This window comes from Gracilinanus agilis, chromosome 4 (genome assembly GCF_016433145.1).
Source record: "Gracilinanus agilis isolate LMUSP501 chromosome 4, AgileGrace, whole genome shotgun sequence".
NCBI classification, from domain to species: domain Eukaryota; kingdom Metazoa; phylum Chordata; class Mammalia; order Didelphimorphia; family Didelphidae; genus Gracilinanus; species Gracilinanus agilis.
The window spans coordinates 465,817,783-465,836,694 of record NC_058133.1 but is presented as its reverse complement, the minus strand read 5'-3'; the positions used below and the strand labels follow the sequence as shown (position 1 = coordinate 465,836,694).

The following is an 18,912-nucleotide window of genomic DNA, read 5'->3' as shown; positions in this document are numbered from 1 at the left end:
GTGCTGCTTATGGCGGCGCTGGAGAGGGGGCGCTGAGCTGTTGGGTATGAAGTGTAACAGAACAGACTTTACCACCTGAAACTGCTGCTTCAAGTTCAGATCAGGCCAGGAACACGCCTCGTTTGTAACCACCACCAAGACCAAAGAAGAGTAAACTTAAGCTGAAGACACAACACTTGATCTGAAACAAGAAGTTTGTGCCTACTCAACAGCTTCACAAGAGCACTTCCCAACGCTGCTAGTAGTCTTTGTTTTCTTCAGTGCTGTACTGTGAGATTGATTGCCCGCTGCAGCAGCAGTCAGATCTCTATTAGCTTGGTAGATCATTTCCTCTCGCTCTCTCTCTTTTTTAAAAAAAAAAATATACTAGAAATTTTCATCCTTTGAAACGTGTGCTGAAAAAGAAGAATCAGCAAATACTACTGAAAGTGCAATATTTGATTATCACTGCGAGATGAGCTTTGATCCAAACCTTCTCCACAACAATGGACACAACGGGTACCCCAATGGTACTTCGGCAGCACTGCGTGAAACTGGGGTTATTGAAAAACTGCTGACCTCTTATGGATTTATTCAGTGTTCAGAACGTCAAGCTAGACTTTTCTTCCACTGTTCACAATACAATGGCAACCTGCAGGAGCTAAAAGTAGGAGGTAATTTATCAACTCTTAATAACATTCTGTTTTCAATACTTATAGCACCTATTTTTCCTAAGTACTTGTTAATATAGGAGTTAAGAGGTGCAGCGGCAGAATTCTGGTTTGGTTGGATCTATCCATAACTATAAGGAAATGCAACTTTCATAGTTAAGTGGTTGAGATTGGATTTGCTTTGGATATATAGTAACATTTCCCTTCTAACAGTTAATTCCCTAATGGTTCTAAAGTAAAAATTCTTTTTAAAAGGGAATATTTTAAATTAAGTATCCTACCCTGTTTATGCATTCGTATCTCTTGTTCTTCCATCCTGCCTGGATAATTCCTAAAAATGCCTCTCAAATTAAGTCCTATGGGGGACAGCTGGGTAGCTCAGTGGATTGAGAGCCAGACCTAGAGATGGGAGGTCCTAAGTTCAAATTTGACCTCAGATAAATCCTAGCTGTGTGACCTTAGGCAAATCCTTAGCCCCTATTGCCTACCTCTTACCATTCTTCTGCCTTGGAACCAATACACAGTATTGATTCTAAGACAGAAGGTAAGGGCTTAAAAAAAGAAAAAGAATAAAATTTAAGTCCTATGGCTCATTTTAGGATTAAGAAGAAAAGTCCATTAACAATAAGAAAAGTAAAAATGTCATATTTCATGAGGCATCACATGTATAGTATTTCCCTATTAGATAATCAGAAAATTTTGTGCTAAAAAGTAAGCAGACTTGAAGAAAATATTCTTTTTTTGTTGTAGATGATGTTGAATTTGAAGTATCATCTGACCGGCGGACTGGAAAACCTATTGCTGTTAAACTGGTGAAGATAAAACCAGAAATCCTACCCGAAGAACGAATTAATGGACAAGTTAGTGGCTTGATTCTGTGTGTGTGTGTGCGTGTGTGCGTGTGTTTCCTTCTTAATGGAAAAGGGAAGACCCTCACTTTTGTATGCAAGAGAGCTGTATAACTATTGAAAACATTGGTGTTTCTTGCCCTTTGTTTGGCCAAAAAAAAAAAAAACCAAAACAAAACAAAACAAAACAAAACAAAACCAACCAATTTAGTTAAGGCTCAGTTTGGGTTTTTGCTTAACCCTCAAACTGTAAGCTTGAAACTTTGCAGCATAACATCCTCTTGTGGATCATATTAAAATGCATCCCTGCATATAGTGTAGAGGCAATTAAGATTCCGTTTGTGTTGCACAGTGCTGCTCCTGAAATGATTAGCAATGGAATTTTTTTTTTTTTGACTGGTAGGTTGTGTGCGCTGTTCCTCACAACTTAGAGAGTAAATCTCCAGCTGCCCCGGGTCAGAGTCCAACAGGGAGTGTATGCTACGAACGTAATGGGGTAATCTTGTGTATTTTTCTTAAACTTTTGCTTGATCCACCAATATGATCTATAAGCATATTTTTTAAATTCAAAGTAGAAAATTTAAGCTGCAGTTGTTCAAATCAGTTTTAAATTTTGTTTCTGAAAGGTTTCAAGTGCGATAATCAGAAATAAACAAAACTTCCAAGTTTCTTACTTTGCCCAAATGTTCCCTTCCAAAAATCTTATGAAATACTTCCTAATCAAAAAATTTTTTGTCATTGAATCATAATTCATATTAGCCACTAACTCCAGTAATAGTATGTCTGTCTTACATAAACTTTTTCTTTTTTAACTGCATTTATTTTCTGGGCAAATGCTTCCAAGTGTGTTTAAACTTTTTGGAGTTTGACTGCTGCTCAGCTTTAAGACTCAAGAAAGCCTTTGACACCCTGGAGACAAATGTGTTTTTATGTGAAGAAAGCGCTTTGCTTTTGTTTGTCATCATACCTAAAGAAACTTGGCTTAAATGCCAATGTCTTAAGTGTTTAAGAAAGTCAATATACAGCGCATCTGTAGCACACAAATATGGTCATACAAGTGTGTTAATTCACAGGAAGTGTTTTATCTGACCTATACCCCTGAAGACGTGGAAGGGAATGCTCAGCTGGAAACCGGAGATAAGATAAATTTTATAATTGACACAAATAAACAGTAAGTATCTCTTTAATATTTTCCTACTAAGAAATGTTTTATTATTTCTAAAATTTTAAATGTTTTTGAAATTTTAACTTCTAACTCTAGCCTTTTAAGTTGTCCTTTGTAGACCTTTAGTTTATAAAGTAAAAAAGTTATTGCCATAGTGCTTCAAGTGATGCTCTCTTATTGGAAAGTAATGTTTCTTATGTGACCTACTTCTTCATGTCTGGTCCATACTGAGGACAATGCTGGAAAGAGAATTAACCCCTTCCTGCCCTTTCCATAAATGTGACTATACCAACACAAGGGCTATCAGGTGGAGGGAGATTAGTAACATTCTGTGTAACATTGATGTGGCTAGTTTCTATTCCCAGCTGTACAAAATAAAAAGAAAGCAAATCAGACACCATTCATGGACTCCATTCCCTCGCAACTTTAACTCCTTGGTTAGTTTAATATTTAATCAAATCGTGATTGAATAGATATTTTCAAAACTTTAAATCTTCCCTATTGCTTTTTAAAAATTTGTCTCTTCAATTCAGATCTTGTCTTGGGGAAAAACCAGGAAAAAAAGAGATGTTGGCAAAATATGGAATTTGTGTTTAGGAATTTTTCTATTTATTATGTGACCTGTATCTGCCTAATACTTAAAGACTTAGGAATTTGGAATAGCTTTTTCTAAAATGTAGTGATACTTACTGGGTTAGTTTTTAAAAGCTTTGTGGTTATTTTGATATGTCAACCTCTTTGAAGCCCTGGAGATTTTATTTTGTATTATTCCTCTTATTGTTAGAGCATAGGTAATGCTGTGTATTTTAGTTCTTCCTTTATTCTTTTTTCCTCCCTTACTTCCTCTCTAGTACTGGTGCTGTAAGTGCTCGTAATATTATGCTGTTGAAAAAGAAGCAAGCTCGCTGTCAGGGAGTAGTTTGTGCCATGAAGGTAAGTATAGTAGGGAAATCCAGAAAACTATTTTGATATTGAAATTTACTTCATTTTTTTAAAATTTGCCTCTTTTATTACCTCCCAATTGTAAATGCATTTCTCACTATTATTTTAAAAGCTTAATACAAAAAATAATCATTGTGCATGTTGAATTTGAAGGGACCTTAAAAGTCTATCCAATCTAACCCCCTGTTATATGCCCAGATAAATAACTAAAACTTAAGGAGGTTGTGATTGACTCAAAGTCATATGGTTTAGTTACTGGCAGAACCTAATTTCTTCAGTATTCCTCAGTGCCATATTAAAAAAATATATTGTTTACATCATGAATTGGTTTCTTTTTTTTTTTTTTTTTTTTTTTTTTTTTTTTTTTTTTGAGGAAATGAATAAATTTCAGAGAGAATTTGGTTGAAGAGGAAAATTATATCTTTAATTTTCATTAACCTCTAACCATGAAACCAAAATACAGCATTTCCTTCCATTATAAATTTGGGGGTGTGGGGGAATGTCTGAGGTACCTAAATTTCACTCTAAATGATTTAAGAACTCCCATCTTGCATGTCTAATTAAGCTCCTTCTTGCAAAAGCAGAATTGAAAAGGAGATAAAGTTGACTCTTCATTTGATATCAGACTTCATGCAAAAATGTAAAATATTTCTATTCTAGTGTTTTTATGGAGATGATTGTTCCCTTTAAATCAACAATATAAAGTTCTAAAGAACTGAGTTAGTAAATAATATTCCTTTTTTATGTGTTTTGTTTTAGGAAGCATTTGGCTTTATTGAAAGGGGTGATGTTGTAAAGGAGATATTCTTTCACTATAGTGAATTTAAAGGTGACCTAGAAGCCTTACAGCCTGGAGATGACGTGGAATTCACAATCAAAGACAGAAATGTAAGAAAGTCTATTTAAATTCCAGCTTCTTGACACTGGTCCTCATTGTTTCTTAGGAAATATTTGCATTATGTGCTTTTCTTTTCTAATTATAGGGTAAAGAAGTTGCAACAGATGTCAGACTACTGCCTCAAGGAACAGTCATTTTTGAAGATATCAGCATTGAACATTTTGATGGAACTGTAACCAAAGTTATTCCAAAAGTACCTAATAAAAACCAGGTAAACACTTTTTGCTAGTGAAGTATTGCTTTTTTTCCCATTACCCACTGACATCAGACATTTTAAATTCAGTAAAATGGTGATTGAAAGTCCATTGCTTTGCCTGTACCATTTATAGCGGACCACCCTCTGAAAACTTAAAGGAAAAATATGGTCAAATTTGATTTGATTTGATTAGTTAGTAAATTCTTTTAACACTGTGTCTTTAAACTTTTTGGTAGTTTCAGAAAAACTATTCAGACTTTATAGATCAATTAATTTGGTTTAAAAGGGGAAATAGACACCAGCTTAAGAATTATTTGGGGTTTTACCCTACTAAAGTTGGGTAATGAAAAAACTAGAAACACATTATAAGCTATATTACTATTTATACAGCATTTGAATGTTTGAATTGTAGAAGGATATGTGTATACATGTATATATTTATATGCCTCACCACGGTCCCATGAGATACTTTACAAGAGGTATTTTTTTTTCATATTTTGCAGATTAAGAAACAAGCCCTGATAGGTTATAACTTGCCAGTAGTTATATAATAAGTAAATATCTGAAGAAGGATTTTAATCTAGTTCTCTTATCTACTATACTATGCTTCTAAAATACAGTCACAGAAATCTTTTCTAGAAAAATAATTTGAGTTAATCAACACCGCTTTTCTAAGTCATATTATTTATTTAGGAAATAGGAGAAAGAAGACTGAAAATGTTTGAAGAAAATGTAGTTATCTGTTAGTGTTTTGTGATTGTATTGTGGTTACAGATCAGGAATAGTCAAAATATCACGGCAGTTTGTTACAGATTATTTTGATTTGCATTATTCCTTTGGTTTGACTTTGAAATAGAAATGTTGAAGAGAATCTGTAGTTTAAAATATTTTTCTTCTCATCAGAATGATCCATTGCCTGGACGCATCAAAGTAGATTTTGTGATTCCTAAAGAACTTCCCTTTGGAGACAAAGATACAAAATCCAAGGTGACTCTACTGGAAGGTGACCATGTTAGGTTTAATATTTCAACAGACCGACGTGACAAATTAGAACGAGCAACCAACATAGAAGTTCTCACCAATACGTTTCAATGCACTAATGAAACCAGAGAAATGGCAAGTTTTATTTATTCTTCAATTTTCAGTTACTGTCTACTTAGTTTATATATAAATGATATCAACAAGACTAGTCAAAATAATTCATGGAAATTGTTCATAGTGACATTAAGAAGATTTTGTACAGAAAATTAGTTTCTACTTTGAAAGGTCTTGCAAATACACTAGAATCAGATTAAGGCTTTTGGGGTTAATGCAAGTTCCTTCTAGTATTTTAGATTCTTTTTATTTCAGTTCTGGTTCTTGGGGACGAGGTAATTATTTGCTTCCCAACCTGTTATAATGAAGTTTATTAAAGTTAATTGTAAGGTTAAGTTATAGATCTTCTTTTGGGTGTGACTTAATAGTATATCCAAATTCCTATAATAAAAGTTATTATAGTTATCCTACTATAGTAATTATTGATGGATCCAGGTAGCATTTCTCCGAAACATCTTTTATAAGAAATGTAACTCGTCCCAAAATTTGTTGTTATTATTCTTTTTAGTTCTTTGGGGATTTGGCCACATTGCAGAAATTGTTAAGGGACTGGCAAGAACCAGAGCTGATTTTTTGGTAAAAGGAATTTGTGAGACAATTTGTCTACCAAAGCAAATGTTGATAAATGATGCTTTATACCTTATGTCTTAATTGCCTGGGATCCTGAGAGTTTTAAGTGACTGATCAGGGTTAGCGATGGGACTTGAGACCAGGTCTTTCTGAGTCCAGGGCCAATTCTTTAGCCATTAGATATTTCTCTGAAATAATTAAGCCTATTCACAGAGGGCTCCCTCTTCTCCCCAGTTCCTCATCTCCCATTATTCCCATGATTCCTGCCACTTTCTCCTTCACTCATTTCCCATGAAGGGGTTGCATTCTCCATGCCCAAGTTATCCCATCCTATCCCATCTCCTACAGTAGATTGCCTCCTCTATCATTCTTATTTTATTTTATTTTATTTTTAAACCCTTACCTTCCATCTTGGAGTTAATACTGTGTATTGGCTTCAAGGCAGAAGAGTGGTAAGGGTAGGCAATTGGGTTCAAGTGACTTGCCCAGGGTCACACAGCTGGGAAGTGTCTGAGGCCAGATTTGAACCCAGGACCGTCTCTATGCCTGGCTCTCAATCTACTGAGCTACCCAGCTGCCCCCTATCATCCCTATTTTAACTGTAATCTTCAGTCACTCCCAGCCCCCTGGCTGTTTCCCTATTGTCAACAAAATGCCCAGATCTCTCATCCTCAGAAACCTTCACTTGCTCCATCCCTGCTAGTTATCATCCTGTATCTTCTCCTCCTACCCCTTGATGGCTAAACTCCTTGAGAAAGCTATCTAGATTCTCTACTTCTTTTCCTGTCTCTTTAACTTCTGACTTGCAAACTTTTATTAAATTGAAATTGCCATCAACAAAGTTAATCTTTTAATTTTAATATCTTTTAATTACCAAACACAGTGGACTTTTCTCAATACTCATTCTCCTTGACCTCTCTGTATGTAACCTTTGATATTCTCCTTTCTTCCAGGTTTTTATGACACTGCTTCATCCTAGTTCTTCTCCTGTCTGTCTGATCTCACTTTCCTTTGCAGATTCTTTATCCACTTCATGCTCATCAACTATGGTGGTACTTTTAAGGTTCTTTCCTGTGTTCTCCTCTGTCTTTTCTGTATATACTTTTGCTACTGATCTTATTAGCTCTCATGGATTTCATTATCATCTTGAATATTCTCAGATCTTTTTATCCAGCCCTTACCTTTCTCCTGACTTCTGGTTTCATGTCTCTGTCTATTGATTATCTCAAGCTGGATGTCCTTTGAACATCACAAATTCCATAGGAAGAGGGTACTGCTGTCCTTCCAGTCCACAGCTTCACATCCTCCTTGATACTTTTTCTTTCTGAGTTTTTGTGACATTACCCTTTCCTGGTTCTCCGCCTTTCTGACCACTCCTCAGTTCCCCTTCCCTCATCCTCATCTAAGTTCCCTCTGCTTATAGTGAGGGTCCTCCAAGGCTCTGTCCTGGTCTGCCTTCTCCCTCTGCTATATTACTTGATGTTTTCTTCAGGTATTATCTTTATGCAGATGACTTTAGGATTTACTTGCCCAGCCCTAACCTTTCTGCTGACCTCCATTCTTCCATCTCTGCCATTTAGACATGTCCAAAACTAAATATATTATCTCTACCTTCAAAACTTTCCTCCCTTCCAAACTTCCCTCCATTACCATTAAGGGTGTCACCACCCTCCCAGTTACTCAGTCTTACATCCTTGATGTCATCTTCATCACCTTACTCTTAACCTCACTCTCTCTCACACACACACACACACCCCCAGTCAGTGATTAAGTCCTGTTGTTTGTACCTTCATAAAATTTCTCATTATGTATGCCTTTCTTCCTCTGACTCAGCTACCACCCTGGTGTAGCCCCTTATTCCTGACTATTGAAAACAGCTGCTGGTGATCTGATTTTCCTCACTCCAATCCATCCTCCACTTGGCTATTAAATTGATCTTCCTAAAATTAGAGATTGGACATAACCATCTATTCATTAAGCTCCAGTGGTTCCCTGTTATCTCCAATATCAAATCTAAAATCTATGACTTGGTTTGATCTTACTTTCCTGCACACCTTCTGGGATCCATGGACACTGACCTCCTCCATGCTGTTCCATGCCCAGGACACTCATCTCCCTATTCTGAGCATTTTCACCAGCAACCTTTCAAATCTCAGCTAAAATCTTAAGTTCTGCCCAAAGTCCTTCTTATTTCTCCTTCCTCTAAGATTACCATGGGAGCTCCTTGAAAGCAAGGACTGGTTTTTGCTTTTTTTTTTTTTTTTTTATCCTCAGTGCAGATGTGAGGCTTTTTAAACTATTAAGATATGAACAAATGTTAGTTACATGTAGCCAAATTATACAACATATAATTGCCAAAGAGATGACATTTAAATGGGAAAAAGGCCTTTTCATTAGAGGGTGTGTTAGGCTTTCACTTTTTTTTTTTTTAACCCTTTTATCTTAGAATCAACACTTTGTATTGGTTCTAAGGCAGAAGAGCAGTAAGGCTAGGCATTGGGAGTCAAGTGACTTGCCTAGGGTCACAAAGTTAGGAAGTGTCTTGAGGCCAGATTTGAACCTAGGACCACCTGGCTTTCAATCCACTGAGCCACCTAGCTGTCCCCTAGGCTTTCACTGTTGAAAGAAATGGAATTAGGAATGTATCTAGTGCTTTAAATTTTTCACTTGTTCAGTCAAACAATTTAAATTTACATCTAATTCTAATGGGATACCTTTTCTTTGTTGATATTTTAGTAAATAATGAGCTTTTTAAGTTTTACAGAGTGCTTTGCATCCATATTTTATTTGAGCCCTTTGAAAATCTTATGAATTACTGGAGATATCCTTGTATCACTATAAAAATAGGCTCACGGTAGTTAAGTAATTTCTGCATGAACATACAGCTAATAAGTAACAGAAATTGAATTTGAACTTGAGCCTCTTCTGACTTCCAAGTCTAACACTCTTTCCATTATACCATGTTGCCTCATTATTAAACCTTTTGACATCTTCACCCACTCTCTCTTCTACTCTCTGATAGAGTTGGCCCTTCTCACCAAGGACAACCTTTAATTATAACTCTTATTCCATTATTTCCTATATCCTCTGGCAGATTGCTCCCACATCTCTTCCTCCACTCCCAATTTTCAGCCTCTTCCTATCTTCTGGATTATTCATTTCTGCTAACAGTGATACCCTGTTCTACCTCATTCTTAAACCTTGATTTAACCATAGCATCTCCTTAAGTTATTAACCTTTATATCAATAAACTCTGAAAATACTTGTTCTTCCATTTTTCACTTCCTAGACCTTTGTAATTTGGTTGCCTTCCTCATCATTTATCTAAAACCACTCCTGACAAAATTATCAATGGCCCATATGATAGCCTCATTTTTCTTGACTTAAGTACCAAAAGGTAGAACCTTCCTGAATTTTGTCTCCACTCTGGGTTTTTGTGATGTTGCTCTCCTTTTGTTCTACTTAGGAAGTCTGACCACTTAGTCTTTTCTGGATCATTATCCATATAAATAAACTTTAACTCTGACTGTATCCTTCCCCCTCCCCCCCAAAAGTGTCCCTACATTCTCTTGAGACCTCCCAAACTCCCATGGGTTCATTTATGATCTCTGAACAAATGTCTCCCAGCTCTGTAATATTTAGCCCTACTCTCCAGAGCTTGAGAATCATATCACCAATTGCCTAGTGGGCATTTAAAATTAGATGCCGAATAGATATTTCAACCTTAGCATATTTAAGAGAGAGCTCTTTCTCTTTACCCATTCTCCTCACCCCCCTATTTAAAATGTATCCTCCTAAATCGCTCTCTGTCAAGGACACCGCCACTTAGGATGTTCAATTCATCTGTGATTCTTCACTTTGCTTTATCCTACTTTTCAAACTGATTGCCAAGTCTTATTGAGTTGGCTTTCATATCTTCTACATACTCTCCCTTTTCTACCTGTACCCAACTACAATCCTACTTAAGGTCTGCCTCACCTCTCATCTGAACTATTGCAAAGAACTTTCTGGTTGGTCTTTTAGCCTCAGTTCTCTCCCAAATGCAATCCAGCCTTAACATAGCCACCAAAGCGGTATGTACCTAAAGGTCTGACTACCTTACGCCAGTCATTTCTTAGTACCATCTAAGATCAGATAAAAAGCCTTTCTATCTTTGAAGGTTCTTCATAAATGCCCCTTGAGACTACCGTTCCAATATTATTGCTGATTACACTTCAGTCAAACCAAACTGGTAATCTTGTTTGCTATTTATAGCATCCCATCTCTCATCTCCATACATTTGTATATCATTCCTGTGCTTGACATGCGTTTCCTTCTCATTTTAGCCTCTTATTAGTTTTCCTTCAAAGCTCAGCCTTAGTGCCACCTTTTTTTATATGAGACCTTTCCTGAACCTTCCCCTTCAGGTTATATTAGTGCTCTCTCTTCCAAAACTACCCTGTATTTTGTTTGTATGTTGTCCTCCTACTTGGTATGTAGTAGGAATTTGTTGATTGAATCACCTACTGGCATTGACTTGTGTATTTGTGTTGCAGGGTGTGATTGCTGCCATGAGAGATGGTTTTGGGTTTATCAAGTGTGTGGATCGTGATGCCTGTATGTTCTTTCACTTCAGTGAAATTCTGGATGGGAACCAGCTCCATATTTCAGATGAAGTAGAGTTTACTGTGGTTCCTGTGAGTAAAATAATTTTTTGAGTAAAAGTATGAGATTTTAAAAATCTGCTTTTAAAAAATTATTTAAAATGAACCAAAAACTTTTCTTATTTTGTAGGATATGCTGTCTGCCCAAAGAAATCATGCTATTCGGATTAAAAAGCTTCCCAAGGGCACGGTTTCATTCCACACTCATTCAGATCACCGTTTTATTGGCACTGTAGAGAAAGAAGCCACTTTTGCCAATCCCAAAACCACTAGCCCAAATAAAGGCAAAGAAAAGGTAACTGTTCATACTTAGAATGTTCTTAGATTTGTATTTTTTAAAAAGGACAAATTTTTTTCAAGTGTTAAGTATCATATTAAGTAAAACAAACAACAAAGATATGTCATACTCTATAATGTTGAATCATTTATTATTCTTAATATTTTTAGGTGTCCATTATTGATTGGTAGTTTTGGAATTTTGTTGTTTTTTAGGTAGGTTTTGAAGTTTCAAATTTTTAGACCGATAGATCTGATTAGTTCTTAGCTGACAAAATGAAGTAATTTCGAGGGGAAATTTTTTAAGTAGCTAAAATAAAAACTTTTAAATTCAGAAACACATCTAATCAAGCATTTGTACATTCTCTTCAACAGTTCCAGCCACTTTAAATTCTCAAACATTAATATTTAATTTTAGTTGTTAATTAAGAAACATTTAATCACTTATTAGAAGTTTTAAACCACTCTAGATGCCATTGAAAATCAAAGAGTTGCTTTTAAAGTTTCTGATCAGTCTATTGTTTGGGAGAGATAAGATTAATTATATATTTTTTCAAGTTTCAAGGCTGCATTTGATGGCTTCCTTGCTTAGATTGCCACAGCCATAAAAGATTACTGAATGAATGAGTGGTGCAACCAGTAATTGTTATGCAGAAGAGAGATCACCAACAGTTGCCTTAACTTTCTGAAATTTTACTTGTAGGCAAAAGTTATATTTTAGCACTATCTCTTGACCTTGGATGTTAACTCTGGGTCCTTGCAATGTGGCAACAGAACACCACCAGCTTTGATACATTCTACCTACCTGTAAAGATATTGACTGTAAGTGGCTGTCCACCCCAGCTAAGTAGGGTGATGCTTATGACTAACGCAGTCATGAGTCCTAAGTAATGAGTTTTGTGGTGATCTTTGACAGATAGAGAAGTATAAAATGGTTCACTGTCCCTTGTAGATTCCTTCTTCCTTATTGAAGTTGGAGTTGCAGAAACAGGTAATGCCAAAGATCAAACAGTTTTCAAATTAACATCTGCTGGTAACCAGAAAATGAGATCTTTGCTAAAATATGAATAAACTGGTATACCACTCAAGGAACTGAACCATATCGACAAAATGACAAATATAAATGTACCCATAGGTCCTACTCAGACAAATAAAGGAAATGGTGAAGTTAATGTTTATGTTGAATAGAAGTAAACATCATCATAGAAATACACAAAGCATATGTACTAATAATATCTTTTGGATGAAGGAATTAAAGAAATTTGACTAATAACCTAACAAGATCTTACTAGCTTTTATGTCAGTCAGCATGTCTTGACACAACCACCCTAACTTCAGTTCAAGAGTTGACACAGGAAAGGACTGTGAAAACTATATTGGTAAGAAAAGACTTAACACCAAAAGCTTTGTAAATCATTCAGAAATTAAACCTGTGTGTCATGAATACTTCCTTCAGAAAGCTCCTAGATTTAGCAAGCACTAAACATTTCCATGCATACCCACCCACCCCAACCCCTCAAAAAAGCAAATTGACCATCAATAGACAAGAAACTGTTTACCAACATGAGTTGTTTCTGAATTCCAGTGTGCACTAATACCATTAACTAGTTATAGCCAAATGTTCATATCAAATTAGAAGGGGGAAAAAATGAGAAGATACTCTGTACAATAACAGCTGCCCAGTGTGACCTAAATTAAACAAGGGTTTTTATCCTAGAAAATGGATAAAAGTAAAGAATTCTGGTCACCATTTCTTAGAGAAGTTGTATTATTGTTTGTCACTAGCCAAAAGAATCCAGAAATATCATAAGCCATCAAATATCTAACTCCTTTATGGAACTATATAACTAACTGGCAGCATCAGTTTAGAATATAAATTCATTTGCTGAACCTTGTTGAAAACAAGCCAAGAAAGAGAGAGACCATTAAGATTACAAAGTGTGAGACCCAATTGTCTCTTATTATCCCCAAAATATTTATAGATGAAAGTGGAAGGATAGTATTTCTACATTGACCCAAGTCCCCTTTCAGCCAGATTGTCAGTAAGAGTGTTATGCCTATGCTGTTTTTTTTTTAATTTTAATTTAATTTAAATTTTATTATTCCAGATGTTTACAAAAGAAAAAAGGCATTTCCATATATAAAGAAAAAGAAGATATTACACAAATGAAATCACAGATGATCTATGTTTAACTAACCTTTCTTCATATCTACATAATAGAGCCCATCCACTAGTGTCCCAACTCCTCCCTATCATCCCTGCATCATATAGGATATTGTCATGGAGGCCAACATATTCATTAAGTCTTTCAGGTTTTATCTTTCTGTTCATTTTCTGGAGGTAACATTCTCAGTTTATTCTTCTAGTATTCGTTTTGCGACTGTGTATGATGTTTTGGTTCTACTCGTTTTACTGTTCATTATCTCATATAGTTCTTTCCAGGTGTTTTTTTTTAAAAATCAATGTTTGTTTCTTGTGTTGCAGTTGTATTCCATCACAATCATATACCACAATTTGTTTAGCTATTCTCCAGTTGATGGATATCTTCTCAGTTTCCAAGTCTTTGCCACTACAAAGAGAGCTGCTATAAGTGATATTGCCGGGTCTAAGGGTATACACAGTTTTATAGCTCTCTGAATGTAATTCCAAATGGCTCTCCAGAATGATTGGATCAGTTCACAGTTCCACCAACAGTTACCTCTTCCAACACTTGTCACAATGCCCTTTTGTCACTTAGCCAGTCTGGTGGGTAGGAGGTGATATTTCAGAATTGTTTTGATTTGCATTTCTCTTATCAGTAGTGATCCAGAGCATTTCTTCATATACCTATATATAGCTTTGATTTCCTCATCTGAATTGTCTGTTCATGTTGGAGGTGACTTTTATTCTTATAAATTTGTCAAAGTTCACTATATATTTTAGATGAGACCTCTATCTGAGGAGTTGTCTATACATTTTTTCCCCTAATTTTTTGCTTTCCTCCTAATCTCGGAAGCGTTATTTTATTTGTACAAAAACTTTTCAAGTGAATATATTCAAAATTACCCATTTTACATTTCACAATGCTCTCCATCTCTTATTGACTCAGATTCCTATCCACAATAGGTAGTATGTTCTCTGTTCTTCCTAATTTGCTTATGGTATCTCCTTTTATGTTTAGATCACATATGCATTTTGATCTTATAAATATTGTCCTATACTTAGTTTCTGCCAAACTACTTTCCAGTTATCTCAGCAGTTTTTTTCAGGGACTTGTTACTACCAATCCTGGATATATGGTTTTGTCAAATACCAAATTTACTATAGTCTTTTACTACCTCTTGTATGTCTATTCTGTTTCACTGTTCTATCTTTCTGTTTCTGAGCCAATGCCAGGTAGTTTTGATAATTACTGCACTGTTGTGCTTAGACCTGTCAAAAGCCAGGTATTAATAAATGGGTATCTGTGCTCTGAAAAGATTTTTTACCAGTGTTTTGAAGGAAATCCTACATACTCTTCAAATGGACACATGTTCTCTGTTGAGAAAGAAACGTGACAGAGAGTTGTTGTCCTACCTGCTACATAGGAGAAAAAGAAGAGATGCAGAGTATTAAGTTGTCTGTTTTATCTTGCACTGGCAATGCAAATTGATGAAGAGCAGAATTTAAGAATAGCTGTATTACCTTTAGGAAGCTGACTGTAGCAATGATCTCTGAAGATGCTCTCTGAACCCAATTTTTTTAACATCACTCTCTTGGTAATCCTATATGCTTAAAGCATTGAATGCCATGATCTTAAAAAAAAAAAAAAAGATGAAAATTAAGTGTTCCATTTTAGTATATCAATGAAGACTTGTAAATTCAGAGAATTTATGTTGGCAGGAACACCAGCGGTCTCTAGTCTAATCCTTACCTGAACCAGAATCTTTTCTACTATGTGAAACTATTGACTAATTTATCTTGCAATCCATTAAAATTAAAACTCAAATCTTGGGGCATCTAGGTGGCTCAGTGGATAGAGACTCAGGCCTGAAGACATGAGGTCCTGGGTTCAAATATGACCTCAGACACTTCCTAGCTGTGACCCAAGGCAAGTTACTTAACCTCAATTGCCTAGTCCTACTCTTGTGCCTTAGAATCAATACTTGTTGTCAATTCTAAGATAAATGTTAAGGGTTTTTAAAAAAATCTCTCTTATCTCTTTGATAAATTACTATCTAGTCATGTTTACCCCATATTGAATTGTTTAATGTTGATTTTGGGGAACTCTACTATAAGTTTGCATTTGACTATTAAATTGCATCTTAAATGATTTGTTTCTATGTTTTTAGATTGTCAAGATCTTTTAAAATTCTGATTATCGACTAGTATATGTCATCATCAGGAGATCCAGTATGCATATCACCTGTGTCTTTATCCAAGTCACTGATAAAATGTTAAATGGCACAGGGGCATATACATATTTCTGGGGTGCTCCCCTAAAGACTGGCTTCCAGATTGATATTTGAACTATTAATTACTTTTGGGTTCAGCCTTTCAACTAGTTCTAATACATACATCTCTCTATCTTTTCCATGAGAATTAAAGGAGAGACTATTAAATGCTTTATTAAAACCTACGTAAAATATGTAGCATCTCCCTGTTCCCCCCACAGTGTAGTAACTTTATAAAGGAATAAGGCTTATTTGATATGATTTGTTGTTTCTAGCTTTTAAAAAAAATCATTACTCCTTTTTCTGAATGTTCATTAATCATCTCCTTAATGATATGTTCTGGAATTTTTCCAAGAAAAGTTATGCCTTCCAGAGCCATAAATAATATATTTGGATATGAGAACTATCATAATGTACATAATAAGCAAGGGCATGTTTGTACAGAAAAGGAGATGGGCCAGTTATGTAGCAAGAGTGTGAGGGATAATAGACCTGAATGTTACATTCATATCAACAAAATTATTAAAAGACCTTGAATAAAGCCTTTAATTCTTTACTAGATCCTTTATGGAGCTCTAGTGGAAGGACATAAACTTCATACTTGCGCAGGATGAGAAGTTATGGATGAGTTGCCATTTTTATTGGTGGGCACTATATGTGGCTGTATTGGATCAGTGGAAGTCTTTAACCTGTAAATTTATGTTTTAAACTTTTTAAAAATTATGTTCCATGATGTCTACCCACAATGCCTAATAAATTTTGTAAATGAGTAGTTACAAACACTTCATGGGGAAAATATAATGTGGAAAATGACTCAAAGAATGCTAATCATTAGATGAAGAATAGAAAGGTCTTTCCTGTTTAATACTTTATTTATATCCAAATATTTTTATTTCTATTTAAATTTTTATTTGAAAATTTAATGATTAATACATTTTAAATAATATATTATGATATATAATAGATAAAATTAAATAAATATTTGGAAAATTTTCTTAAGTAGCAAAAAGTGAGGATATCCTGCTACTGAAAAGACCCCATTAGAGTTGATTTTTGTCTACTAAGCTGGCTTTCCCCTCCTCTCCCCCCCTCTTGTAAAGGACCCTCTACTTATGGAGAAATTTAGAGCTCAACTTCTCGTTTTCCTATAATGTATCACTAATTCTTTTTTCCCAATTGATACCTTGCAAACCTCACCATGGCACTTTTTGTTTTAGGAGGCTGAAGATGGAATTATTGTGTATGATGACTGTGGGGTGAAACTGACCATTGCATATCAAGCCAAGGACCTGGAAGGCTCCACTCCTCCTCAGATAGGAGATAAGGCAAAGACATCTTTACTTTTTTGAGGGTTGAAGTCAAGACCAAGAATGTTAAAAATCACTAATGAAGTGTGAAATGGTTTCAGTTCCAGAGTTTCACTTGACTTTGTTTTAAAAATTATGCTATTTCCCAGAGTCTAACCAAATGCTTGTGAATGATACCATCTTATAAAATAATTGCCAAATAGCAAGCATGGCTAGTCTGGGCACTTCCCAAATAGAGGTTCCAGCAGGAACCCTACAATTGAAGGAGGAGGCTACAGGAGCAGAGGTATCTCTCTGAGTGAAAAGGCCACTGAGGTGAGGTGTTAGAGTATGGAGTATTAGAAAGAAAGAAATAGGGTAGCTAAGCAGCTCAGTGGATAGAGCACTAGGACTGGAGTCGGGGAAGATCTGGATTCAAATGTGGCCTCAGTTCCTAGCTGTGTGACCCTGGGCAAATCACTTAACCCCAATTGCTTAGCCTTTACCACACTTTTGTCTTAGAACCTGTATTTGGTATCAATTCCAAGACAGAAGGTAAAGGTTTTGTTTTCAAAGAAAGAAAAGGAGAGGGAGAGGGTTGGTTTCAAAGTGGCGATCACTTAGTGACAAAATTTTGTTCAAGTCAAGATAAAGTTTTATCCAACCAGGTACACTTAATGTAAAAGATCAATTTAGCTTCAAAATAAGGAATTGAGCCAAGTCCTGTGAGAGAGCCATACTAACAACTTACTGACTATAAGCTTCCCTGTCTCTGGAAGTGGCCATTCATCTCCGTCATACAGGAGTGTTGTTTGGTTTGTTTGTTTGTCCCTTTCACAAACAATACTAAAGTCTGAATTCTTACTATAGTGGAATAAGCTCTTAAGATGAAGGTTGTGCTTAGAGAACCCTTGAACTTAAAGAATAAATAGTAGAATACTTTGAGATCTTAACTGCTGTTAAAGGCACATTTGGAAATAAAGAATCTAGGAGGTCCTTGAGTCCTCAGAGGTAGAAAGACTTTGAATGACTACAGGCATTCAGCTGGGGTAGACCCAGTGATGATCAATTTCTCTATGGAAGATAAGATGATGAAATTGAAGTTGATAGAAGCCTTAATTAACAAATCTCATTAAAAGTACTGTCATAGAGGGGGAGATCATCTTGTAGGACAAAACTAAATGAATATACATTAGGAGAAATAGGAATGTTAGTTTTGAGAGAAGTTTCCTGCAAAAGCATAATGACAGAATAGAGAACACAATCTTTGGACATGCAGAAGGATTTCACTTTGTGTTGAGGGAACTGAGGTGTGTCAAAAATGGTTCACAATTCATGAACATTCTTGTTTTTTCATAGGTTGAATTTAGTGTAAGTGAAGCAAAGAGGACTGGTCAGCAGACAGCAACTTGTGTCCGACTTTTAGGTCGTAACTCCAATGCCAAGAGGCTCTTGGGTTATGTGGCAACCCTGAAGGATAATTTTGGATTTATTGAAACAGCCAATCATGATAAGGAAATCTTTTTCCATTACAGGTAATTCCTTTCATCATGTTAGAATTTAAGAGATTATCTAGTTCTCCATGTCCGATTCTTTGCCTTGGAATAAAAATCACGTTTTATATTATGAAATGCTTCATTAATTTAAGGATTCTATAAACTAGCAATGTAGCCATCCTATTGAGTTACATGCTGACCTGTGTGTACCTGGAGAGGTGCTGCAAGTGGACACATCCTCCTATAAGGAATGTTTATGTTTGAGACTATTTTAGAATGTCATTTTCTCCCCTACAGTGAGTTCTCTGGTGATGTCGATAGCCTGGAACTGGGGGACATGGTCGAATACAGCTTGTCAAAAAGCAAAGGCAACAGGGGGCAGCTGGGTAGCTCAGTGGATTGAGAGCCGGGCCTAGAGATGGGAGGTCCTCGGT

At 35.7% G+C, this 18,912-nt stretch overlaps 2 protein-coding genes across 3 annotated transcripts in view; both read left to right on the top strand.

Moving 5' to 3' along the window:
- The window catches only part of BCAS2 (BCAS2 pre-mRNA processing factor), a 248,526-nt gene that overhangs the window by 24,852 nt on the left and 204,762 nt on the right, over positions 1–18,912 (top strand). The window lies entirely within an intron of this gene.
- CSDE1 (cold shock domain containing E1) overlaps positions 7–18,912 on the top strand; it is a 29,238-nt gene continuing 10,332 nt past the window's right edge. Inside the window, exons 1-13 of one of the 2 annotated variants that reach the window (XM_044672383.1) lie at positions 7–653; positions 1,401–1,510; positions 1,902–1,994; positions 2,572–2,669; positions 3,515–3,596; positions 4,365–4,493; positions 4,589–4,714; positions 5,603–5,815; positions 10,900–11,040; positions 11,138–11,302; positions 16,914–17,021; positions 18,342–18,517; positions 18,776–18,846. In XM_044672383.1, the coding sequence (XP_044528318.1) occupies positions 455–653; positions 1,401–1,510; positions 1,902–1,994; positions 2,572–2,669; positions 3,515–3,596; positions 4,365–4,493; positions 4,589–4,714; positions 5,603–5,815; positions 10,900–11,040; positions 11,138–11,302; positions 16,914–17,021; positions 18,342–18,517; positions 18,776–18,846 (1,711 nt within the window). In that variant the 5' untranslated portion in view covers positions 7–454. The remainder of the gene's footprint in view (positions 654–1,400; positions 1,511–1,901; positions 1,995–2,571; positions 2,670–3,514; positions 3,597–4,364; positions 4,494–4,588; positions 4,715–5,602; positions 5,816–10,899; positions 11,041–11,137; positions 11,303–16,913; positions 17,022–18,341; positions 18,518–18,775; positions 18,847–18,912) is intronic. The other variant, XM_044672384.1, reaches the window with a different exon arrangement.